The sequence below is a fragment of the Motacilla alba genome, chromosome 3, assembly GCF_015832195.1.
Source record: "Motacilla alba alba isolate MOTALB_02 chromosome 3, Motacilla_alba_V1.0_pri, whole genome shotgun sequence".
Lineage (NCBI taxonomy): Eukaryota > Metazoa > Chordata > Aves > Passeriformes > Motacillidae > Motacilla > Motacilla alba.
This window is the reverse complement of record NC_052018.1, coordinates 106,974,040-106,993,816: the sequence shown is the minus strand read 5'-3', so window position 1 is coordinate 106,993,816 and position 19,777 is coordinate 106,974,040. Positions and strand designations below refer to the sequence as shown.

General features: G+C 40.9%; 1 protein-coding gene across 7 annotated transcripts in view; it reads left to right on the top strand.

Annotated features, from left to right (window-relative positions):
* Positions 1-19,777, top strand: part of MACROD2 (mono-ADP ribosylhydrolase 2) — an 844,207-nt gene that overhangs the window by 753,656 nt on the left and 70,774 nt on the right. For all 7 annotated transcript variants that reach the window (XM_038130850.1, XM_038130847.1, XM_038130846.1 and 4 more), the window contains one exon: positions 10,497-10,578. In XM_038130850.1, the coding sequence (XP_037986778.1) occupies positions 10,497-10,578 (82 nt within the window). The remainder of the gene's footprint in view (positions 1-10,496; positions 10,579-19,777) is intronic.

The window sequence follows — 19,777 nt, the reverse complement described above, 5'->3', positions numbered from 1 at the left end:
ACAACAGGAGTTTTAATCACCTCATTGGGTAGGAATTAATAACTTTCTATACTAGTGTTATCTCTACCCTCGCTCTTCTCAATCAGAGGCTATATTGAGGGTGCTGTGAGGAGAACTTGCAGTACAGTGCTGCAGGTTAGGTGAGCCCTTTTCATCCTCTAAAAGTGCAGCTTTTATGACATCTGTGGAATTTTTGGAAACCTGGATGTAGTCAGACAAAATTGGTGACCATGTGCTGCTGTCATCTTCCCAGCAGGGTGAGAAGCATTTGGTTGCACTGCCCCAAAAAACCCCTGTGAAATCATCAGCCTTTGGATAAAGAGTGACAAATGTGAACATTAATGGAGGATGAAGGAGAGAGATGAGATGTAAATGAGAATGATAAAAAGAGTGATAGCAAACAAGGGGAATATTCAGTGGGAGTTTTCTTCTGGACTGCTCTCATTTACAATAGGTTTGAGAAACTTCATCAAATCATGTATTTTGAAAAGCTTCCTGAGGTGAAACTTTCTGGGTTTCGATGCTTGTATAATTTTGTATGTGGGAGTCATCTGCCCTCTTTTGATGAAAATACTTTAAAAAGTTGCGTTTTAAACCAGCTTTGTAAGATCCAGCCAGATTTTCTTTCCAATAATTTAGAAAATAACATGAAAACAGCTGGAAAGTATCCCCGCCCCTGAGGTGGGGTGAAATCTTTGTTCAGCCTCAGTCAGAAAATTGTTGCTGAGTTTATCATGACTGCATTTTACCCTGCCTGTTACAACGCACTTAAAAAGTCGTTTAAACCAACATCATCTGCCAGGAATTGTTTGTCCTGCCTTTTTTTCTGTACTTCAACTATTGTGCACCCTTCAGGAGCCTCAGCAACAGCGGCAGGGAGCTTTGCTTTCCAGGACAATGGATCCCCATTGCTCTTCCTGCTGGTTCCCAGTGCCGTGAGGTGCTGCCTCCTCCTGGCCCTGGCTCTAGCATCCAAACTTAAATTACTCATAATTTAATTTAGCCACTGGAACCATTCACCCAGAGAAATTGTGGATGTCCCATTCATGGAAGTCTTCAAGGAACGGCTGGATTGGGCCCTCAGCAGCCTGATCTAGTGGGAGACATCCCTGTCTGTGGCTGGGAGATTACAACTAGATGATCTTTAGGGTCTCTTCCAACCCAAACCTGTGATTTTTTGAATCTCATACCTGTCTGAAGTGTATGAAGTGTCATTACTTGGGCTCTCTGTGTGGTTTTAAGTCCTGGGCTGATGTGTTCAAAATTTTGCAGCAGCCACTAGGATAATGGCAAGGAGGTGATCACATTTCTGTGTTCCAACATATATTGGTTTTTGAGTGGTGGACTCCAAGCAAGTAGTGCTGATTCTCCTGCTGGCCTTGGGAAGGAGTGGGAATTTTTATCAGCAGATATTATGTGGTACTGCAACAAAACTGGCAAAAACATCAAAACCATGAGAATTTTCCAAAGTGACAGCTCAATCCAGCAAAGAGCTGGAGCACAACAGTCTTGGGAATTAGTCTACCACAGGTTCGGTGCCCAGACAGGTTTAGGATGCTCATAATCATAGGGAACTTCGGGATTTTTAAGTCCAACTTGTACTAAAAAGACGGTGAAAAACTGATGTTGTAAGGTAAAATGCGATGCAAAACTTGGCTTATGGGATCACAACGCCCTGCTTGATTGTATGCCACAATTCCATCCTATTCAGCGAAGCTCCACAATGAGGATATAATGATAACTCTAAGTAAGCTGATGATTTATCTCCTCCATAAGGCATGGTTGTTGTAAAACTGCCTATCAGATATTTTCAGAGAACTATCCTTCACAAGCCCTTATTTAATGCAGTTATATTTGCATGCACACCCTCTCTTCCCATTTGCCATTTGTCACTGAGATAGCAAATTACATTCATCAGAATCCATTCATTCCCCCGGTTTCGCTGAATACAGGAATATCTTGGCTGTGTCAGCTGCCCTATGACTGGGAACTGTGAAAAATGGAGGTCGCCTCCAGCTATTCCAAACGTGTGTCTTCAAAGGACAGTAGGTATTAAGCTGGAAAAAATTAATGGGCTTTATGTCATCGTGTTTGTGTGGCACAGAAGTGAATTGTGCAGATTGATGGATATCTTGGTAAAAACAAATGCATTCTTAAACTACTCTCCTGGCCCTTCCCTGGCAAGTTTTAGTGACCATCAAAAGAAATATACTGAGATGTTCCCTTAAATCCTAGACTGGTTTTACAGGTTTTTTCACCTTTAGGAAAATGAAAAACTTTTTGCAGTTGAGAGCAAAACCACATGTGGACTATTAAGGACTGGTTATTTTATAGCCTGTCTGTGTTTATATTACCACTACAGGACTGTCACATCTTATTTGTCATATAATTGTGCAGTAAGTAACTGGGACATACACAAATGGCTGACAACAAAATCGTGAATTCCTGTGAAAATGCTGTTATAATTTCTTGTTTGAGATCCAGGTTGGTTCTTTAGGATGACCATTCTGCTTGTCAGGCAGATGCTTTGTTCACACACACAAAAAGACCAGCTCAGCACAAAGAAGGCCAAAAGGGAACGCTCTACCTGCCCTTGAATAATACACTGTATTAAAAAAGTATTGAAAGAATTCACAGAGTGAATTCTCTCACAAAGAATAAGTAACTCTTAAAAAACAATCAATGTGTAAGGTAAAAAGAGTTATCAGTATTGATTCACACAATACATGGATGCATTGAAAATATATTTCCACCAGAGGAAAAGCAGTGGTGTGCAGTGAAGCTTGTGAACTTTGCATGTGACCATTCATAGGAATTTTTTTTTTTCATCTGTAGCATCTTTGGTCAAAAGAGAACGGGAGAAAAAAATCCAGGGTCCTACTCTACTTCTGATTTCTTGTTCCTCTGTGACCTTGGGCACATCAAATCTTCACCTGAGAGCAGGGATCTATCAGAACTATCACAAAACCGTAATGCTGACCTGTGCTTGAGAACTGTGGGTAAAAGTGGCTCTCCACTGGAAAGTTTTGTGGGTTTTAAAATGCTTCAGTTATGTGGAGATAGGCTTGGGCCATAGTGCTAACTGCACTGGTGTGTCTGGTACCTGTGGGATACTTGGAGTATCAACAGCCCTCAGCTGTTGAATATGAGCAGACCTGTAGGACCAGGCACAAAGGACAGGGAGAGACATTCTGGCCAAGTTTTGAATTTTTATTGAGTTTCAATGTTAAATGAAACATTTTGGTTTAGAGGCAGAGAGTGTTGCAAAGCCTTATGTACTAGGATGTTGTTTGCATTAATATTTTAAGCTGGTAATAAATTTCTGGTGCAGTTTTTGTTGATTTTGGTTTGGCTTTCTAAATTGCCCTTGGACTTTTAATTATCTTTCACTCCAAGCTAAGTATGTGTTCCCTCATGAAGCAGGATATTAAAGCACTAATAATAACTTTCTAATTCTGCTTTTTGACTACAGTAGCACCAACGTAGAAACAATTCCACTCTGTGATAAGCATGAATAACTGTATAGTTCATTTGGTTTCTATTTTTTTTTTTCTTCAATGGCTAACTAAATAATATGATGGTTTAAGTAGGGGTTGCTTCTTCACAGCTAGTCCTCCACAGGTATTTGCTCTTGATGCAATGTCATAACTCTCCATTAATACCACTACTTGCAAGAGGCTTGCAGTAATGTAATTTTTTATTTAGGCTTTTGCTTTGGATTCCAAAGAATTTCAAAACTCAAGTCCTTGAAAACCAGAGAGCAGCATCCTGAAAGAGTACATTTCTCCCTGGATTAAAGGGTAATCCACAGATGTCCTGTTTGCCTGAAGCTGGGCTCATTTGTATGGTTGCAAGGTCAAGTAAACACAGGGTGTTTTGGCTCAAGTCTGCAGTGGATTTGAAGCTGTGCCAAGAGAAAAGCTCTTAAGGCTAGGTGAATAGCTTTGTGAACATCATCACACAGTTCGTTGATTGTCAAATTCACCGTATCACCAGTCTGACACCTCTGCCCTGCTTAAATCTTGTTCCGAGGATGAAGGCAGCACCAAAGCTTTCTATTTGCCATAAATACTTGACTGAAGTTCTTTTTAGGAGTAGTTCTGCGATTATAGACCATGATGTCATGCCAAAAGGAGCAGACAGTCAGCTAGGCTTTATGCTCTAATGGTTTCTGTGAAATTAGTAATAATACCAGGAGGCTGATTTTTAATTTACAGTGCTATGAAATTAGTATTTATAGGGCCTGAAGCATTCAACTTCAGAAAGCATGTGAAAACTCCTGGCATCAACCCTGCTGGTCTCCAAGGGGAGATGCAGTCCTCTCTTCTCTGTTTGGTCAGACAGGCTGCTCTCTGGACAGCTGGCCAGATGTTCATGGTGCTCGAGAAAGGCAGCATCTCTGGGAAAGTGGATCACAGCTGCTAGGAGGTATATGGCAGATGGCTGTGTTATTCTGCAAAGCTGGTATTTCCATCTGCTGGTTGGAATAGGATTACCCGAGGATCAAATCAGGCAGAGGGAAGGCTGAAGGGGAGACTGTCAGCATCAAGAGAGAATATCATCTACCAGTTCTTTAGCGGGGCAGAACGAGATGTTGGTCTCTGTGCTTCTGCATGTAGTCAGTTCAGTGCATCAGCTCAGTTACAGGCAGAGAGGAACTCTGTCAGAAAAACAGAAAAGGAAGAGATGGCAAATGACGTCCCTGAAGATAAGCAAGAAAGATATATGGACTTCAGAACAGAAAACTGAGCCCTTGTCACAGAAGAGATTTTACATCATGTGCAGGGACCAGCTAGAGCACTCATAGCCTGGTCCTAGAGTGCATTAAAAATCTCATGCTCCTTATTCTGAGCTGCTCACAGCTGAGATATTGATTCTGTGAGAGCATGCCTTGAAAACCTGACTTGGGTTGCTTTGTTCTCGCTGGTCTTCACAAGGGATGTTTTGCCAGGCAACGAAAGCTAACAGGGCTGCCCAGGAAAACATGGTCCAAACAAAGGAAAAGGTCCAGCATTGTTGAATCACAAGAAGGTTCAGGTTGGGAGGGGCCTTACAGACCATCTCATTCCAAACCCCCTGCCTTGGGGGTCTTTTACTAGACGAGGTTGCTCCAAGCCCCATACAATTTTGGATGTTCAGAGCTCCTTTCTTACAGGCAGTGTAGTCAAGGAATATTGATGGGTTCAGGCAGCTGTGAACTGTGACTGTTAAGGATATCTTTGAGAAAGTATGTGACATTGAGGGTAATTAAATGTCTTTATCAGAAGAACTTGAATTCTTGAGGAGGTAAATTTTCTGTCTGGTGCTACAAAGTACAGTTGCTGATCCAAGCATGCTGAAGTCAATGAAAAAAAATGTGTAGTTTGCTTCACTGAGTTTGGAATTAATTCTATGTAATTTTGATAAACTAAAAATGTTTCTACAAGCTTCTGGTATTCACTGTTGCCTTATGACAGGTCCTAATGGGATCAGGCAGGAGTGTTTCATGGCATGGATTTGCTACACCTACAAAGAGCAAAAAGCTGCTTCCTTCTCTTTGTGCTGTATTATCATTCATTTGATGTAGGATTGGGAAACATTTTTTGCAAGTTCTCATTGTTTTTGTATTGTGTATTTTCTGGTAAGATTTAAGTGATGATGAAACTTTTTGACGCATATAAAAACAGTCACTTCCTGCTAGGTAAATGTCTTGGTGCTGGAGACATGCATGAAATACTTGGGAGTGCTGAAACATACTTGGGTTTGTTTTCATTGCAAGCTGTTATTTTGTTAGGACACGGGGTGGCAATACATGGAAACACTCATTATATGAAATAGTCTAGAAAGCCTTTTGATCAGTGTTTTGCTTCAGATCTGTGTTTGATATATCCAGCTCGTTATTTGGGTATACATACAGCTGTATCTATGAAAGCATTTGGCATGTCCTGGGGATTGTGCTTGGCAGTAACTCTTTAAAGCAGTGTATAGGTGCACAGCCAGGTGTTCCTGTCCCAGAAGCAGATAGGGAAATGAAGCCAGAGGAATCACACAACCTGCCCAAGACCACAGCAAAAGAGCTGAGATAAAAACATAGATTTGTTTGATGCTAAAATGTATCACAGACAGGCTTGGGTAGGAAGGGACATTGAAGTTCATCTCATTACAGCCCCCCTGCCACAGCCAGGAACACCTTCCACTAGACCAGGTTACTGAGAGACCCATCCAGCCTGGCCTTAAACACTTCCAGGGATGGGGCAACCACAGCTTCTCTGGGCAGCCAGTGCCAGGGCTGCCACCACCCTCATTGTAAGGAATTTCTTCCTAACAGCTAATCTTCATCTCTTCTCTTTTAGTTTAAAACCATTCCCCCTAATCCTATCTCTATATGTCCTTGTAAGAAATCGCTCTCTGTCTTTTTTATATAGATACAGCTATAAATTCCTACCATAGCAGCAGCTGCATGCAGAGATGTGCATGTAAACATGCAGTGTCCTCCCACACACTGCAGTAGAGGGCAGGGCCCTTTGGGACAAGTGTAAGGGACTCTCAGCAGCTTTCCATCATTCCTACGCATGTCCCTGAGCACCCACCTGCCCAGCCTTCCATGGAGCTCCCACTGGTCTGTGAGTGAATTCACCAATAAATTGAAAACTCACATGTAAAGCGCTCTCAAAGCCACCAGCTAACAAAGATCAAAAACCAGGAAGAAATATCTTTGCCATTTTCTTTGCACTAAGATCAGTGCTGCTATTAGACCAACTGTGCTTTTACACCCATATCTCATTAATTGAAAATACCAGTGGAGATGTTTTCAGTTCATGAGATATGGCTCTGTCCTTCTAAAACTCTGGTGTTAGGGTCCATTCTACTGCAAAAAATGTGTCCAAGGCCAGTCTGAGTGGGGCTTGGAGGAATCAGATCTAGTGGAAGGTGTTCTTGCCCATGATGAGGGAATTGGAACTGGATTATCTTTGAGGTCACTTCCAACCCAAACCATTCTGTGATTCTAAAAAAATAGCCTGAGTCCTGTAAGCCCTGTAGAAGTTTACTAATTCTTATCAGGTGCTGCTAACAAAAACACCTGGAAGTTATTCCCATCAAAATTAAATAAAGCAAGGCAAGCAGGGCCCAAGGTAAAAAAAAAAAAGTGCCAAAACAATCAAATGTACTCACAGCCTTGAGCTGTGAAGGTGCCTAAGTGAACAGCTCATGCATTTTAACTCCCTTCTTCCTGTGCTGCAGTGCTCTTGATTTTGGGGTTCTTTGATCCACCTATTCATAGCTGCAAAGTGAGCAGAATTTAATCAGGCTCTGACAGGGCATGGCTGATTTTAATACCAGCCTTCAAAAAAGAGCTGTCAGTCAGGGATGAGCTTTAATACCCTCAACCTGGAACTCCTTTACAGTTCTCTTGCAGCTGAGTGGTGCTCGGTCAGCAGGGGAGGAGCTGGGCATCTGCAAAAGGCACTGGGAGTCTCATCTGGGCACTACTGGGAGAGTCCACAGGGGCTATTCCTCAGCCTCCCTAAACGGGTGGTGTGACACTCTAATGAAGCTGGCATTTCCAGGCCATATGAGAGGAGAGATTTCCTTGTTGAATAAGGAGTGGCTTTCCTAACCGCATGTCCCAAAAATCCTGCTGAGCTTTTGTGGGCCAGCAGGAAAAGTAGGTTGATAGTCACTTGGATTTCCTTATTGTAGCTGGAATGGGCATAGTGAGGACAAGGGTTGCTTTCCCTACATAATCTCAAGTTGTTTTAGCTGGGGATGTTAGATAAAATAGCCAGTGACTGGCAGAGTGATAGAATGGGGGTTAATTTCAGATTTACTATCTGCCAACACATGTCATGCAATCAGAGAAACACAGGATTTCAGTTGCCATCACAATATCTTATGCATACTTAAAAACAGAGCAGTTTTTCTCACATCAAGAAGAAATGGAACAGGTTTATATATAGGATGTGTACAGTCAGGAGGCTAGAAATTTTGAAATAGTCTGCCAATTCTAGAGAGATTCCCTATTTTTAAATTAAGGAATTATATTAGAAGTAGTAGAAATTCTCTTGGAGAAATTTTATTATTGCAAGCTGCGCTGAAAAAATAAAAGTCAAGGGAACACCTTGAGAAGTTGGACTATACAGAATGAGGCAAATTTCTGTAGGATTTTCAGCAGAGAATATGGGACTGTGCAGAGACTCAGAAACTTCTCTGTATGGGAATATCCTTCCTCCTCTGCTTTATACATTTCTGTCCTTGCTCTTTTGTCTGTTCTGGTTCATTGGGCCTATCACTTTAAATGCTTGAAAGTCTGCAAGGCAGAGAGGGAAGATGACAATCTAGCAACACCCCAGAAATATCCTGATCCGATTTTCATGAGAAATGCAATTTAAGCACTTGCTGATTAAAACCTCCCTCCTGGAAACAGCCAACTTAGGCAGAACCATAGAATTTTAGAATAGTTTGAGTTGGTAGGGACCTTAGAGATCATGTCAAATCTCATGTAGGTAAAATGCAACACTTCTTGGCAATGATGCTTTACGTTATGAATTTGTGAGTATGGCTTTTTGGCTTGAACCCACAACTGGTATTTGAGGTTTTTATTATATCCCTTTATAAGAGTAGCTGATGCCATGGTCCAGAATATTTTTGAGATCCAGCCTGGTTTGTTTACGAGGGATGCACAGAACAGCTTGGCTCTGTAAGCATCATATGAGCAGACAGCAGCAGGCAGTTTTCTTGCTGAAAAATCTGCTCAAAGGCTTCCCTGCTCTGCTGCCTTCTCTCCTGCTCACAAGCCTTCTTCTTAACACTGACATAGCTTGTACCTTCAGTCTCATAGAGTGTCATAGAATCAGTATGGTTGGAGATCTCCAAGGTCTTCACGTTCAACCTTTGAGTGAATTCCACTTTTCCCATTAACCCATGTTGCGAAGTGCCACGTATACTCATTTTTTTTTATCATTTCTAGGGATGGGAACTCCATCACATCCCTGGGGAACCTGTTCTAGTGCTTAACCACTCATTCAATGAAGAAATTTTTCCAAGTATCAAACCTGAACCTCCCCTCGTGCAACTTGAGGCCATTGCCCCTTGCACTATTGCTAGTTGTGGTATTACATACCTAGTCTAATCATTCAGATGACATCATCCCAGCCAAGGTTTTGTCATCACCTTTTGTTCCCAGATGTCCTTGTTAGTAGCTGCTGGTATTTTCCAGCATAACCTGCGCTTGCCTGCTCTCATTCCTTTCTGGATTCTACCAGGCTGTGCTGAAGGGAGCTCAAAACTGATGTCCTGAACTGTTCAGCATAACGGTGTCTTTGAAGCCAAGGCTTGGACTTCACTTCTAAGACCAGCTGCAGCAAAAGGACAGCATTTTCTACTGAAGATAAGGGAAAGAATTTACATCTTGAGAGCATTCCTCTCACAGTTTCCCTGCAGGGGGGAAGCTTATGATGATTTTTCTAGCACATGCAAAGGCACTCCTGAGGAGTTCTGCTGTGACAGATTGTCCTATTGCCCGTGGAGACACCATGACAGCATAAGATGCCAAGTTTCCTATTGCTTGGGCTTCATCCCATTGTGGTTAACCTCTTATGCACTTCAGAGAAAGAAATGATTACTGGGTTGTAGGTCCCTCAGCTCAGCTGTAAGAGGGTCTTTTTGTTTTCCACAGCACCCCTCCAAGCTGGGTTTTGGCTACAGAGGCATTTTGTGCTGGGAAATGCAAATAAATAACACAAAGGTACTGCAAGGCTGAAGTCCAGTGTGGGTGTTTTTTAGCCTTAAAGGCTTTAGATTTCTTGGTTTTGTTTTATTTAGCTTTTTAATTATTTTTGGTCTGTTTCAGAAAAGCTTTTCACATACAGTGATCTCCCAAAAGAATTTATCTGAACTCGTTGGTGGGTGGTGCATACATTATGGGCTGTGGTTTCATTGATATGCTCAGCCTCGCTAAGTAGATGGCATATTAAATGTTTTATTTACCCTGTGTGCTACCTGTCATCTAATCAGCTTTTGTGTTTCTGCTGCATTCTATTTGTAGTACAGCGAGAATAAGTGGTTTCATGTAAATTAAAACCACATGAAACCTTTTAAAGCCGTTTTAAAATACTAAATGGGTTTGCAAATAGGTTTGTTGGACAAGGATTGGAAAAAGAGCTCCTTGCTTACCCATTTACTCTTCTGTATGCTTATTAGAAGTCCCCTCGTGACTTTTTCATCAAACATTGCATCCCAGTTCTCATCTGGAATGCCGAAGTCATTTATACTGTGCTCGAGAGCAGTTTGCATAAACAAGAGGCAGTTAACAAAGAATACAGTTGTGAGCTGTGATTGCAAAGGTTATATTATAAATTACAACACAGATGTACAATAAATTCAAGACATGAAGCCCTGTTTTCTTGTTTGCCTGAAGCATAAAAGCACATTGGCTTAAAAGTTTCTTTACCCTTATTGACTATTGCCAGCGTGGTAGATTGTGATGCTTTCACTGTGAATCATTTTGTTTCTTACAGGTGGATCGTATCATCTTCTGCGTCTTTTTGGAGGTTGACTACAAAATTTTCAAGAAGAAAATGGGCGAGTTTTTCCCTCTTGGTAGGTACAGTAATCAAGCACCATTTGACTTTAAAAAAGCACGCAGAAAAAATGCAACAGTTGGCATCTTTGCTTCTTTCCAAAGCCAAATACTGAAATGTGAACTTTCTTTAAAGATCAGCTGCACATAGAGGCTCTGATCTTGGACAAATGCAGACATTTAAAATCTGTGAACCATTTAAGCTACGTCTAACACTGCTTTTGTATGCTCAGCACAGCTAATCTCTTCATTCCATGCTGTATGTGTATCTTTTCCCAAAACTTGGTGCGTGGCGCTGGTTCTCTTGACTCTTGAGAAGGAAATTATCTGCACTAATGTATATAGCTCCTAGTGTATATTGCTTTTCCATACACTTTGTACACACTTTGGTCTTTCATTAACAATGCTGGTAGGGTTTCTCTGGGTCTGAAAAGATACCACAGAGGTTAGAGCCCAGCTGTGTCTGAATGAGGACTTTAAACTTGAGCTGTCCCAGTGTAAGAATGAATGGGAGAAAGATGGCTCTCAGCGGAGCACTTGGGAAATGTTAGCCATTCATCTTGGATTTCACACAGGAGGTTGCTTTCTAGATTTAAGGAAACCTGGTGGACGGTAAATTTGCTAATCCCCCTCCTCCGATAAACCTGTGATTTATTTTTATCACACATCATTAGAAATCTGCTCTCCGTAATTTTATCAGCCCTAAAACCCCTCCCATTTTATTTTGCTTTGTACTTACATCAGTCCAACTATGTGTGAAAAGATCCAGATTTTAGTGTTTTGTTTTATCTCCCAATACTCCCCATGCTGTCTCTCTAGTGGAAATGGCCCTGGAGTTACAGGAAGCAGAACTTGGTTCAGAGTTTCATTAATTTCACAGGACTGACTATGTTGTCACTGTAACCTTAGTGGTTTTTTCCTTTTACTTTGTCTGGTAGCATGGAAATTGTGATATTTTTGTCTCATCTCACTAGAACAAAGCTTTTTTGTAGATGACTTTGTAATCGCCCGTTTGCAGTGATTGGCAGCTGAAACTTAAAGACCTATTGAATTATTCAGGTAGCATCAAATGATGTCTAACCACTTAATAATATTCTTGTCTGGAGCACACTGAACATGCATTTCAAGAAGCTGCATTCATATCTAATCCATTCATTGAGTGATTTTATTTTTTTATCGGTGTACCCAACCCAAAGGATAAAGTGGCAGTACCTACTGTTGCTGGCTTTGTAACTGCCCTTCAGATTAGGTGAGAGAAGAATGTAGCATCAATTTGTCAACAAGTCAAGATCATTAATGCTCACTTTCATCTCTAAGGCCTTGGAAATTGTGGTGTGAAGCCTGGTATTATTTCCATAAATGTAAAACCCACCCAGGTTTGAAAGTATGAGAAACAAGAAGATGCTTCAGAGCTGTATCATGACAAGCCCAAAGGCAGAAAGACAGCAAAGCGGAAGATTTATTTCATTTGGATTTATTTTTTTTAAACCTGACATTATTGAACTCCTGTCTACAAAGAACCTGTGCGGCTGGGTCTTTTGTTATAGGAAAACATATAATTTCATGACACCACATTATGTAGATATCTGCCGTACCATAGTTTTAAAAGTATGTTTATTCTCATGTATGCAAAGGTTTTATGGGGTTTTTTTTTTGTCAAATGAAAATTTGGATTCTGATTTTTTATTTTTGTCAAACAAAAATTGGGATTCTGATATGTGACCACAGACAGGTGATCATGGTAGGGACCTCTAAATCCAGTGTTCCGCATATGCGGCTATAAAAAAGGTTCATCCAAAATTTACAACTGTCCAGAGAAAGTTTAGTTCTCAGTAGCCAAAATTTAGACAGATTATTGTAGGATTAGATTAATAAAATGCCTTTGGACCTATTTTCATGGACTCCTGGTTGCAATTTTCTCATAATTAATGATTCTGATTTTGATATTCCTTAATGTTATTGGGCATCTGCTGTCTGATTAGCCAGAGCCCTAAAAGGGACCTGTTCAGCTCTAGAACTTTATTCCTGATGCAGTGAAGGATTTCCTGTGGGTGGATCACTAGCCAGGGATTCAGGAAGCTTTTATTTTAGTGTTTTATTTTTAATGTCTTTAGATCTTCAACTTGTGAGGAGACAGAGAGAGGCAGGACTTTTTTTCCCAGATCACTCTCCTGTAGTGTCACTGGAGAAATGGTCAGTATCCCATCTCTCTGCAGGACTGGTTTCCTGCACAGAAGACTTAGCTAACATGGTTCTGTGTCAAGGAGGTAGCAACTGCCTCTGCCTTTGGCAGTAAATTCCTGATATTTCTACTGTGGAAGAAATTAATGAAACTGATGGTTTTGTTTGGGTTTAAAGGAAATCTATTAATTTAGTGATATTAAAGTATTTAAGGATAGACTTGCCCTAAATTTAAATTGATGGGACACTATCTAAACACTCACGGGAGAGAATAACACTGAAGTATTGCTTCAAGCTTGGGGAAAAAACATCGAGGCATTTTAAAAGTGCATCTTGCATTCAGAAACGTTGTGAAATATATCTGCTTTAATAGATGTGGACAAAAATGCTTAGAAAGAAGAATATATTCATAGAGTTATATACATAAATAGTTATTACTTTAAACCCACTGCATTAATAAATCCAAAAAGACATGGAAGTGCTTGAGCTAGGTAATGAATGTGGTAATGAAATGAAGCTAGAATTACACCTCAGTGCATTAGAGTAAGTGGAATATAGATATAGGGAAATTGTTCCATTAGTTGAACATATCATTAGGCCTATTTTGCAAGTAGAATGCCGAAGAAATTAGTCAAGTAATAATATTGATATCAAGACAACTGCCAAGAGTCTTGTCATTTTCAAACTTTAAATATATGGGGAGAAGAGATAGGCTTCAAAGTAATGTCATGTCTTAGCGTGCAGGAAAGTTGTGCAGTAACTGAGCAATTGTAACTGTCTCAGCATTTCTGATTCAATCTCAGTGATTACACAACCAGATCCAGATCCAGCATGCTCCAAGAGAGAGCAGAGCACCGTTTATCTTTGATTCAGACATAGGTTCTCATGTCAATGTTGTCCAGAAAAGTCCTGGTTTGGTTAAGTAAAGGGTCCTTGTCAAGGCAGAATTTTCTATTGGTCCTCTGGGGTTTTGCTGAGAAGATTTTGTATACTCTAGTAAGAAAAGAACAGTAGAAAGGACAACTTCATTTGCTTACGATGGATCACTGTTTTAATGTATTAAACATTGCCACAGTGATGGCTTTTTTCTTTCTATGAATGGAGTCCTATCTCTTTGTGTAATGACATAGCCCAGCTATTCTCCCTTCACCTGTGTTGGAACATTCTACTTAAACTGAGAGAATGTCTTTCAGGCAAATAAAATATCTTTGCCTGCAGTTCTGGCTCATATGTGTAGGTCTTACATTGCTGGATTCATTGCTATTAGTAGTATGAGTGAGTTTTCTGGGAAAGGAGCAGCTACTTAGATAATTTTTTTCTTTTGGAATGCATTGTTTCTTATAATAGAACTCTGTGGAGTCCAGACATCAGGCATTACTTTTCTTACTAACTAAACATATTTATAAGACTTATCAGAAAATTGAATCCCCCTTGAAAAGCTAGATTTGCCAACATTTACCTTGGAGTGATTCATACTTCTAGGATTCTATACATAGAAGGAGAATTAAGAGCATTTGTAAACAGTTGCCAGCTGGGGCAAAGATACCTTTTTTTCTTTTCTTCCTGTGTTCTGTGTACACAAAGCTACTTAATATGTCAGACAGATAATCTTGTAAGGACCTTTGGCAAATGCTTATTTTTCATGGTGGCTGTCATATACTATAAACGGTTTATCTTCAATTGTAATGCTTAAAGTATTTCTAAATCTACCACCTGTTACCAGTGGATTGGAGAGGAGAAACATTTTTTTTCTGAAAATGTTTTTTAGATAGAAGTAGGGCTATAAAAGGGATGTCCTGTGAAGCTGCAGCATCCAAGGCTATATTACTTCTTGCTATTTTAAACAGAGTAACAAAATTACTTCACTAAAACATTGCAAAAATTTTTGGAGAAAGGACATTTGCACTGTCATTAAGCCAGTTTACAGATGGAAGGTGCATGCTTTTAGACTCGTGTCCTTTTAGAGCTTATGAAAGGATGCTGAGCCCAGGAGTTGGTTGTTGTTGTTGTTAGGGGGTTTTTTGTTGGGGTTTTTTTTTTCTTTTTTGAGCCAGTATCAGTTGGTGTCAGGAAAAAGAGAGAAATTGCTTCATCTTGAAAAAACTTTCTTCCCTCTGTTACAGGCTATGATATTTAATGCATTTTCTGCTTTCATCCTGGTTGATGAAAACACTGTCTCCCCTACCCAAACCATATGGATGAGAGCTACTGCCTTATAATAATTCTCCTATTACTTCAGGAGGGTGCGCAGCATCCCGCTTGTGCATAAAATGTGCAAATATATTACAATTGCGGAGGAAATTCATTGTTAAAAGATCTCCCAGGCTTGGAATCAAATTGGAAACTGTCTAAATGGCTGAATGAAGGCCTTTGTATTAAAAAGGCCAATCTCTGCACTAATACGTGAGCCAACTCCTAAGCAGGGGCTGTAATTTCTGTGCTGGTATTGAGAGGCATCGCTCTCTCTGCTTACTATGGCAGACTGCACTGGGGCTGGAGCAGTCCTCTGCACGAGCAAAGGAGTCGTAAGTTAGCCCTTAGCAGGTAATCCAGTATCAAATGGATAATTCATCTGATAAATTTAGCCTCTCTGTTTGCATTTGCAGCGTTCATGAGCCAATTCGTTTCCATAATTCATCACCTGGAATGTATTCCACAAAATATTTTTCATGGGCTTTATTTTACTCTGTGGAGAGATGCCAAGTAGTTAACTGGAAGTGCCCAATATCCTTTATGGGAGGTTTCACCTGGGCAGTGATTTGCCTCATAAGTCACAAGGCTTTGGTTTTCTGACTGGTTCAGGCTGGAGTACAAAGGGGGCCCCACAGAAATGTCCCTTAGGAAGTAAGATTTGGAGGAGTTTGGTATCTCTTTGGCTTTCTTCTCCTGATCAATAAGGGCCATCCTGAAGGGTTTGGTTGCAGCTGCTTTTCCTGTCTCCGTGCAAGTTTTCCAATTTGTTGTCTTCACAGCAGATGAACTCCTGTAATCTCACAGGGTGAAACTGGAAGCATTCAGACCATTGTATTACTTTCTTCACTGCTTTGCTTTCCCTCACAAAGCTTGCGAGGTGCTGTTTGCTGTCTTGCTTCCGTAACCCCATAGTTCTGATGGAGCTGTTGTATTGGTTTGCTTAGGGGACTCTGATTTCTCTGCCTCATTAAACTTTTCTCTTGTCCCTTGGAGATCCTGCTTGGCTTTTCAGATAGTGACTGTGCTATGACCACGCATCCCTTTCCTTTCCAGAGCTGTGTATCAAGCCGTTGAAAGCTTAGCAGGGTACCCCTAGCAGGGTATTTATGCAGTCATAGCCATCCAGCCTGCCCTGGATTCCATGCCAGCATTTAACATTCCCCTCAGATTTCAAGTCTCGTGGAAGTCTTGTGTTGAGGCGGGGATGAGTGAGGATTTTTTGGTGGGTGGAAGACAGCAGTCAGTTCGGAGAAATTACGGCACACTGATGTTTTCATGTGGTGCGAAATGCTCTCTGTATCCCTTTGAACTGTCTTTATACAGGAATATGTCATGCTCAGATGGCTCCTGCAAGGCCCCATGTTGAAGGATTTGATTCCAAACAGCTCGGGAGAAGCACAGCTGCGCTGTTTCCCCTGATGGTTCCTTGGCCCTCAGCAGTGGAGGCTTCCAAGGAAGCACTGCCCATCTGGGGGAGCTGGAGGAGCCTGTGCACTAAAATAGGATATTGGCTTTGCTCTAGTTCTCTCCCACAGCACCTTCAGACCCTGACCAAGTACCCTACAGTGTAACTAGGTTGCTGTAAAATTTTTTCTCAATCCAGAAGTTTAAAATAACCACAATGTTTCAAGTACTTGTCCATTTTGAAATGTGTCTGAAAACAACTTACCTCAGAAAATCTCAAGATCACTTAAAGCTAAATGTGTTCATAAAACTGTAAACCAACATTTTGTGTATGTATTTATTCGCCAGGGTAAAGACTGTGCCAGTCCTACCACTCCTTGGTCTGTTTTGCCCATTTTGCCAACATCTCAATGTAGTGCAGGAGAGTGATCAAACAGCGGCTCAGGAGTGATGCTTGAGGGACAGAGTACATAGTTGACGGTTCAGATACTGTTTTCAGCATCTTAGCAGATATGCAGATCAAGAAAGGGTTCCCAGCACCTTCCAACGTGGCAGTGAGTTTCCAGAACCTTAAAAAAAGTTTATGGGTAGTTTCCCACTTCCTTTTGAATCATAATAAAACTTCCTGATACGATCTTGTCAGAATTATTCTGTGGCCAACTGCTGACAGAGACTTGCTCTAGACTTTGTGTGTTGCAAGTACTGGTCGTCTAAAAACATGGTTTGAGAGAGATTTGTCATACTGTCTGCACTATGGCCTGGAAAACCATTTACCTCCTCGTTCCTGCTGGCAGCAGTGTCACAGCTTGGAGCAGGGCATGGATCAGCAATGGGACCATAACCTATTTAAGTGCTGTTGTCAGGAGCTTTTGCTTTGCTAAATGGAGCCTCATCTTCTTTGTTTCTTTGCATCTTGAAGGGATTTTTTTTTGTCTCCTTCTGTGAGACTGACAACAGAGCCTACAATCCATTCCAGAAGTCTGGGAAAATGGTTGTTTCTATGTATTTCTCCACTCATTCCAAATCCATGAGCTTTCCAGTTCCTGAGAGACACCTGGATAGCAGCTGCATTGAAACAGCAAAGTGGCAGGTGGATGAGGATGCCCTTGAAGGCACAAGGGTCATTTAGACACAAGGATCAGGATGCTGTGCATGACAACAGCATGGGGAGCACAGGAAGATGATGAGCCTGGTAATTAGAAAGGTGAATATGCAGTGGATATTTACCATCTCTTGTAACACAAGGAGTGCAAGGTGTTCCAGGGAATTATGAATCTGGATGAAAACAAGCAAAAGGAAGTAGTTTTTCACTCAACGCACAGTTAGGGTCTAAGAGTACTTGATACAAGGTGCTGCAGAGCCTGTAGGTCTTAAATACAGTTTAAAGAAGGATTAGCTGAACCAACACCAGACTGGTGCAACAACAGCTATTAATCTTTGTGGCCTATGTGTAACCTTAGGCTCAGGGAGTGACTGAGATAGAGAAGTGTGTTGCTGTTCTCTTCTGTACTCAGCCCTTCACACATGGATGCCTGCACCAGAATATCAGCAAGCAGCTTTTTCTGCATAATACATTATGTGAATACATCTTTGATCAGGGATCTTTTCTTCCTACTCTGTTGGGAATTGTGGCATCTCATTAGAGCATTCCAAATGCATTTTATGTCATCATCAAAAATATCCTGTCCTCTCTGGCCACAGGCTCCAAATGACTTCATGTGCTCAACTGCTTCTTATTTCCAAGGAAGCAGTTAAATTTGGGGTTGTCTCATTTGGTTGCCTCTGCCATAGGCTACTGGTGAGATGTTGTTAGAAGCTTGTTGTTAGAAGCATTTGCAAATGTATGACCTTATGCAAAACGTGCCATTTTGTGTGTGTTGTTAATCTAATATGAGATTAACATCCAATGTAGCACTTGTGTGAACAAAACTTTGTTATTTTCAGTATTTCAGGCCAGAGAGGAAATACTGAATTTGTTGGGTTTTATTTTTTGGTTTTTTGAAACTTGATACCTGTTTCCCCAGGGAGTGTCTTGTTCCTTTAATGTAAGGTTGAAGCATCTGGAAAATAGAAGTCCAAATCTGATCCCGGTGTGAGTGCCATTTCCTTCACTGGACTAAGGTTGTCCAGTTCCCTCACTGTGGGAAGAGCAGTTACTGCACAGTCTTTGTGTGCAGCTGAGGTTCATATGGTTGGTGTGGTATGTGTTTTACAGCAGATCAGGTGATACAGTTCATAAAAGAGGTCATCGATGTGATGACAAAAAAGCCACAGTGCCTTAGCTTTTTAGGAGATTGGTAGTGAAAATTTCTATTTGATATGGTTTCAAAAACTACAAACACATTCTGCATTCTGTGAGGCTCCAGTGTTGTGAGACTGGTGTAACTAAGCAACACAGGAAGGAAATTGGCACTACTGCTTGCAGTATGGCCAGGATGTACAGAGTATATCAGTGGAAGTTTCTTTACAATTAGACCAAAAAAAAATTAATGAAACTTGCTCAGTATCAGGTAGTATGCCCTGTATGCAGGATTGCATGATGAAAGGATAGAAATAGGACCAAAATATGTCCTATTTTTACTTCCAAAGCAGAAGAATGCACTTTTTTTTTTTTAATATCTATTTGTTTTATCTTTTTCTTTTTTTTTTCCTTCATCTTAGGAGCACTGAGGATGAGGAAAGATTTTATAGAAAATATAACTTTTTACTAGGAGAGGAGAAAAGAGTCAGGCCTGCTTTAGTTGATCTCATCTGCCAGAGATTTCCAAACCTGCTTTTCCTCAAAGAAAATACCGTCCTTTTTTTTTTTTGCTACTTTCTGTCACATTTACCCAGTGGAGAACTGAGTTGGAGGAATCAAAACAACCAAAATAACTTAAGGTTATTGCAAACCTCATATGTATGTTTGGGCCTCAAGAAACCTTCCTGTGTGGCTCACCGTGCTACAACAACTCTTATGCTGAGGTGGACATAAAGCCTGTCCACTGTCGTGAAGCTCATTTTGGGTATCAGCAGTGGTTGCAAGCCACCAAAAGTGGTGATTTTTCAGTTACTAGGTATTGTAAATAGGTGAAACAAAATACAATTATAAATCTCCCCAAGCCTGTGAAGGTGATCATGGAGACAGGTGTTTGAAGCTTCAAGACAAAATTTTGGAAAGAAAGGTGTGGGAGAGAGAAATACAAACAGTGAGAACCTGCTTGGTCTTTTCAGCTGCTGGAAACCTGGTATTATCATGGTTTAGATGGTTTGCCTCAGGTGGGTATCCTTGCCCACACTGCTGGCTGCTCTGAGACTGGACACAAAACGTTTTTCAAGACTGACCTGAAATGGGATCCATTTTCCTCCAAGGTGTGAGACTGCTGCACTGTTTCTCCTCTGGAATCCCAATGGAAAAAGTGCAGGCAGATAATGGAATACTTGCTAGGGAAATGCTTGACA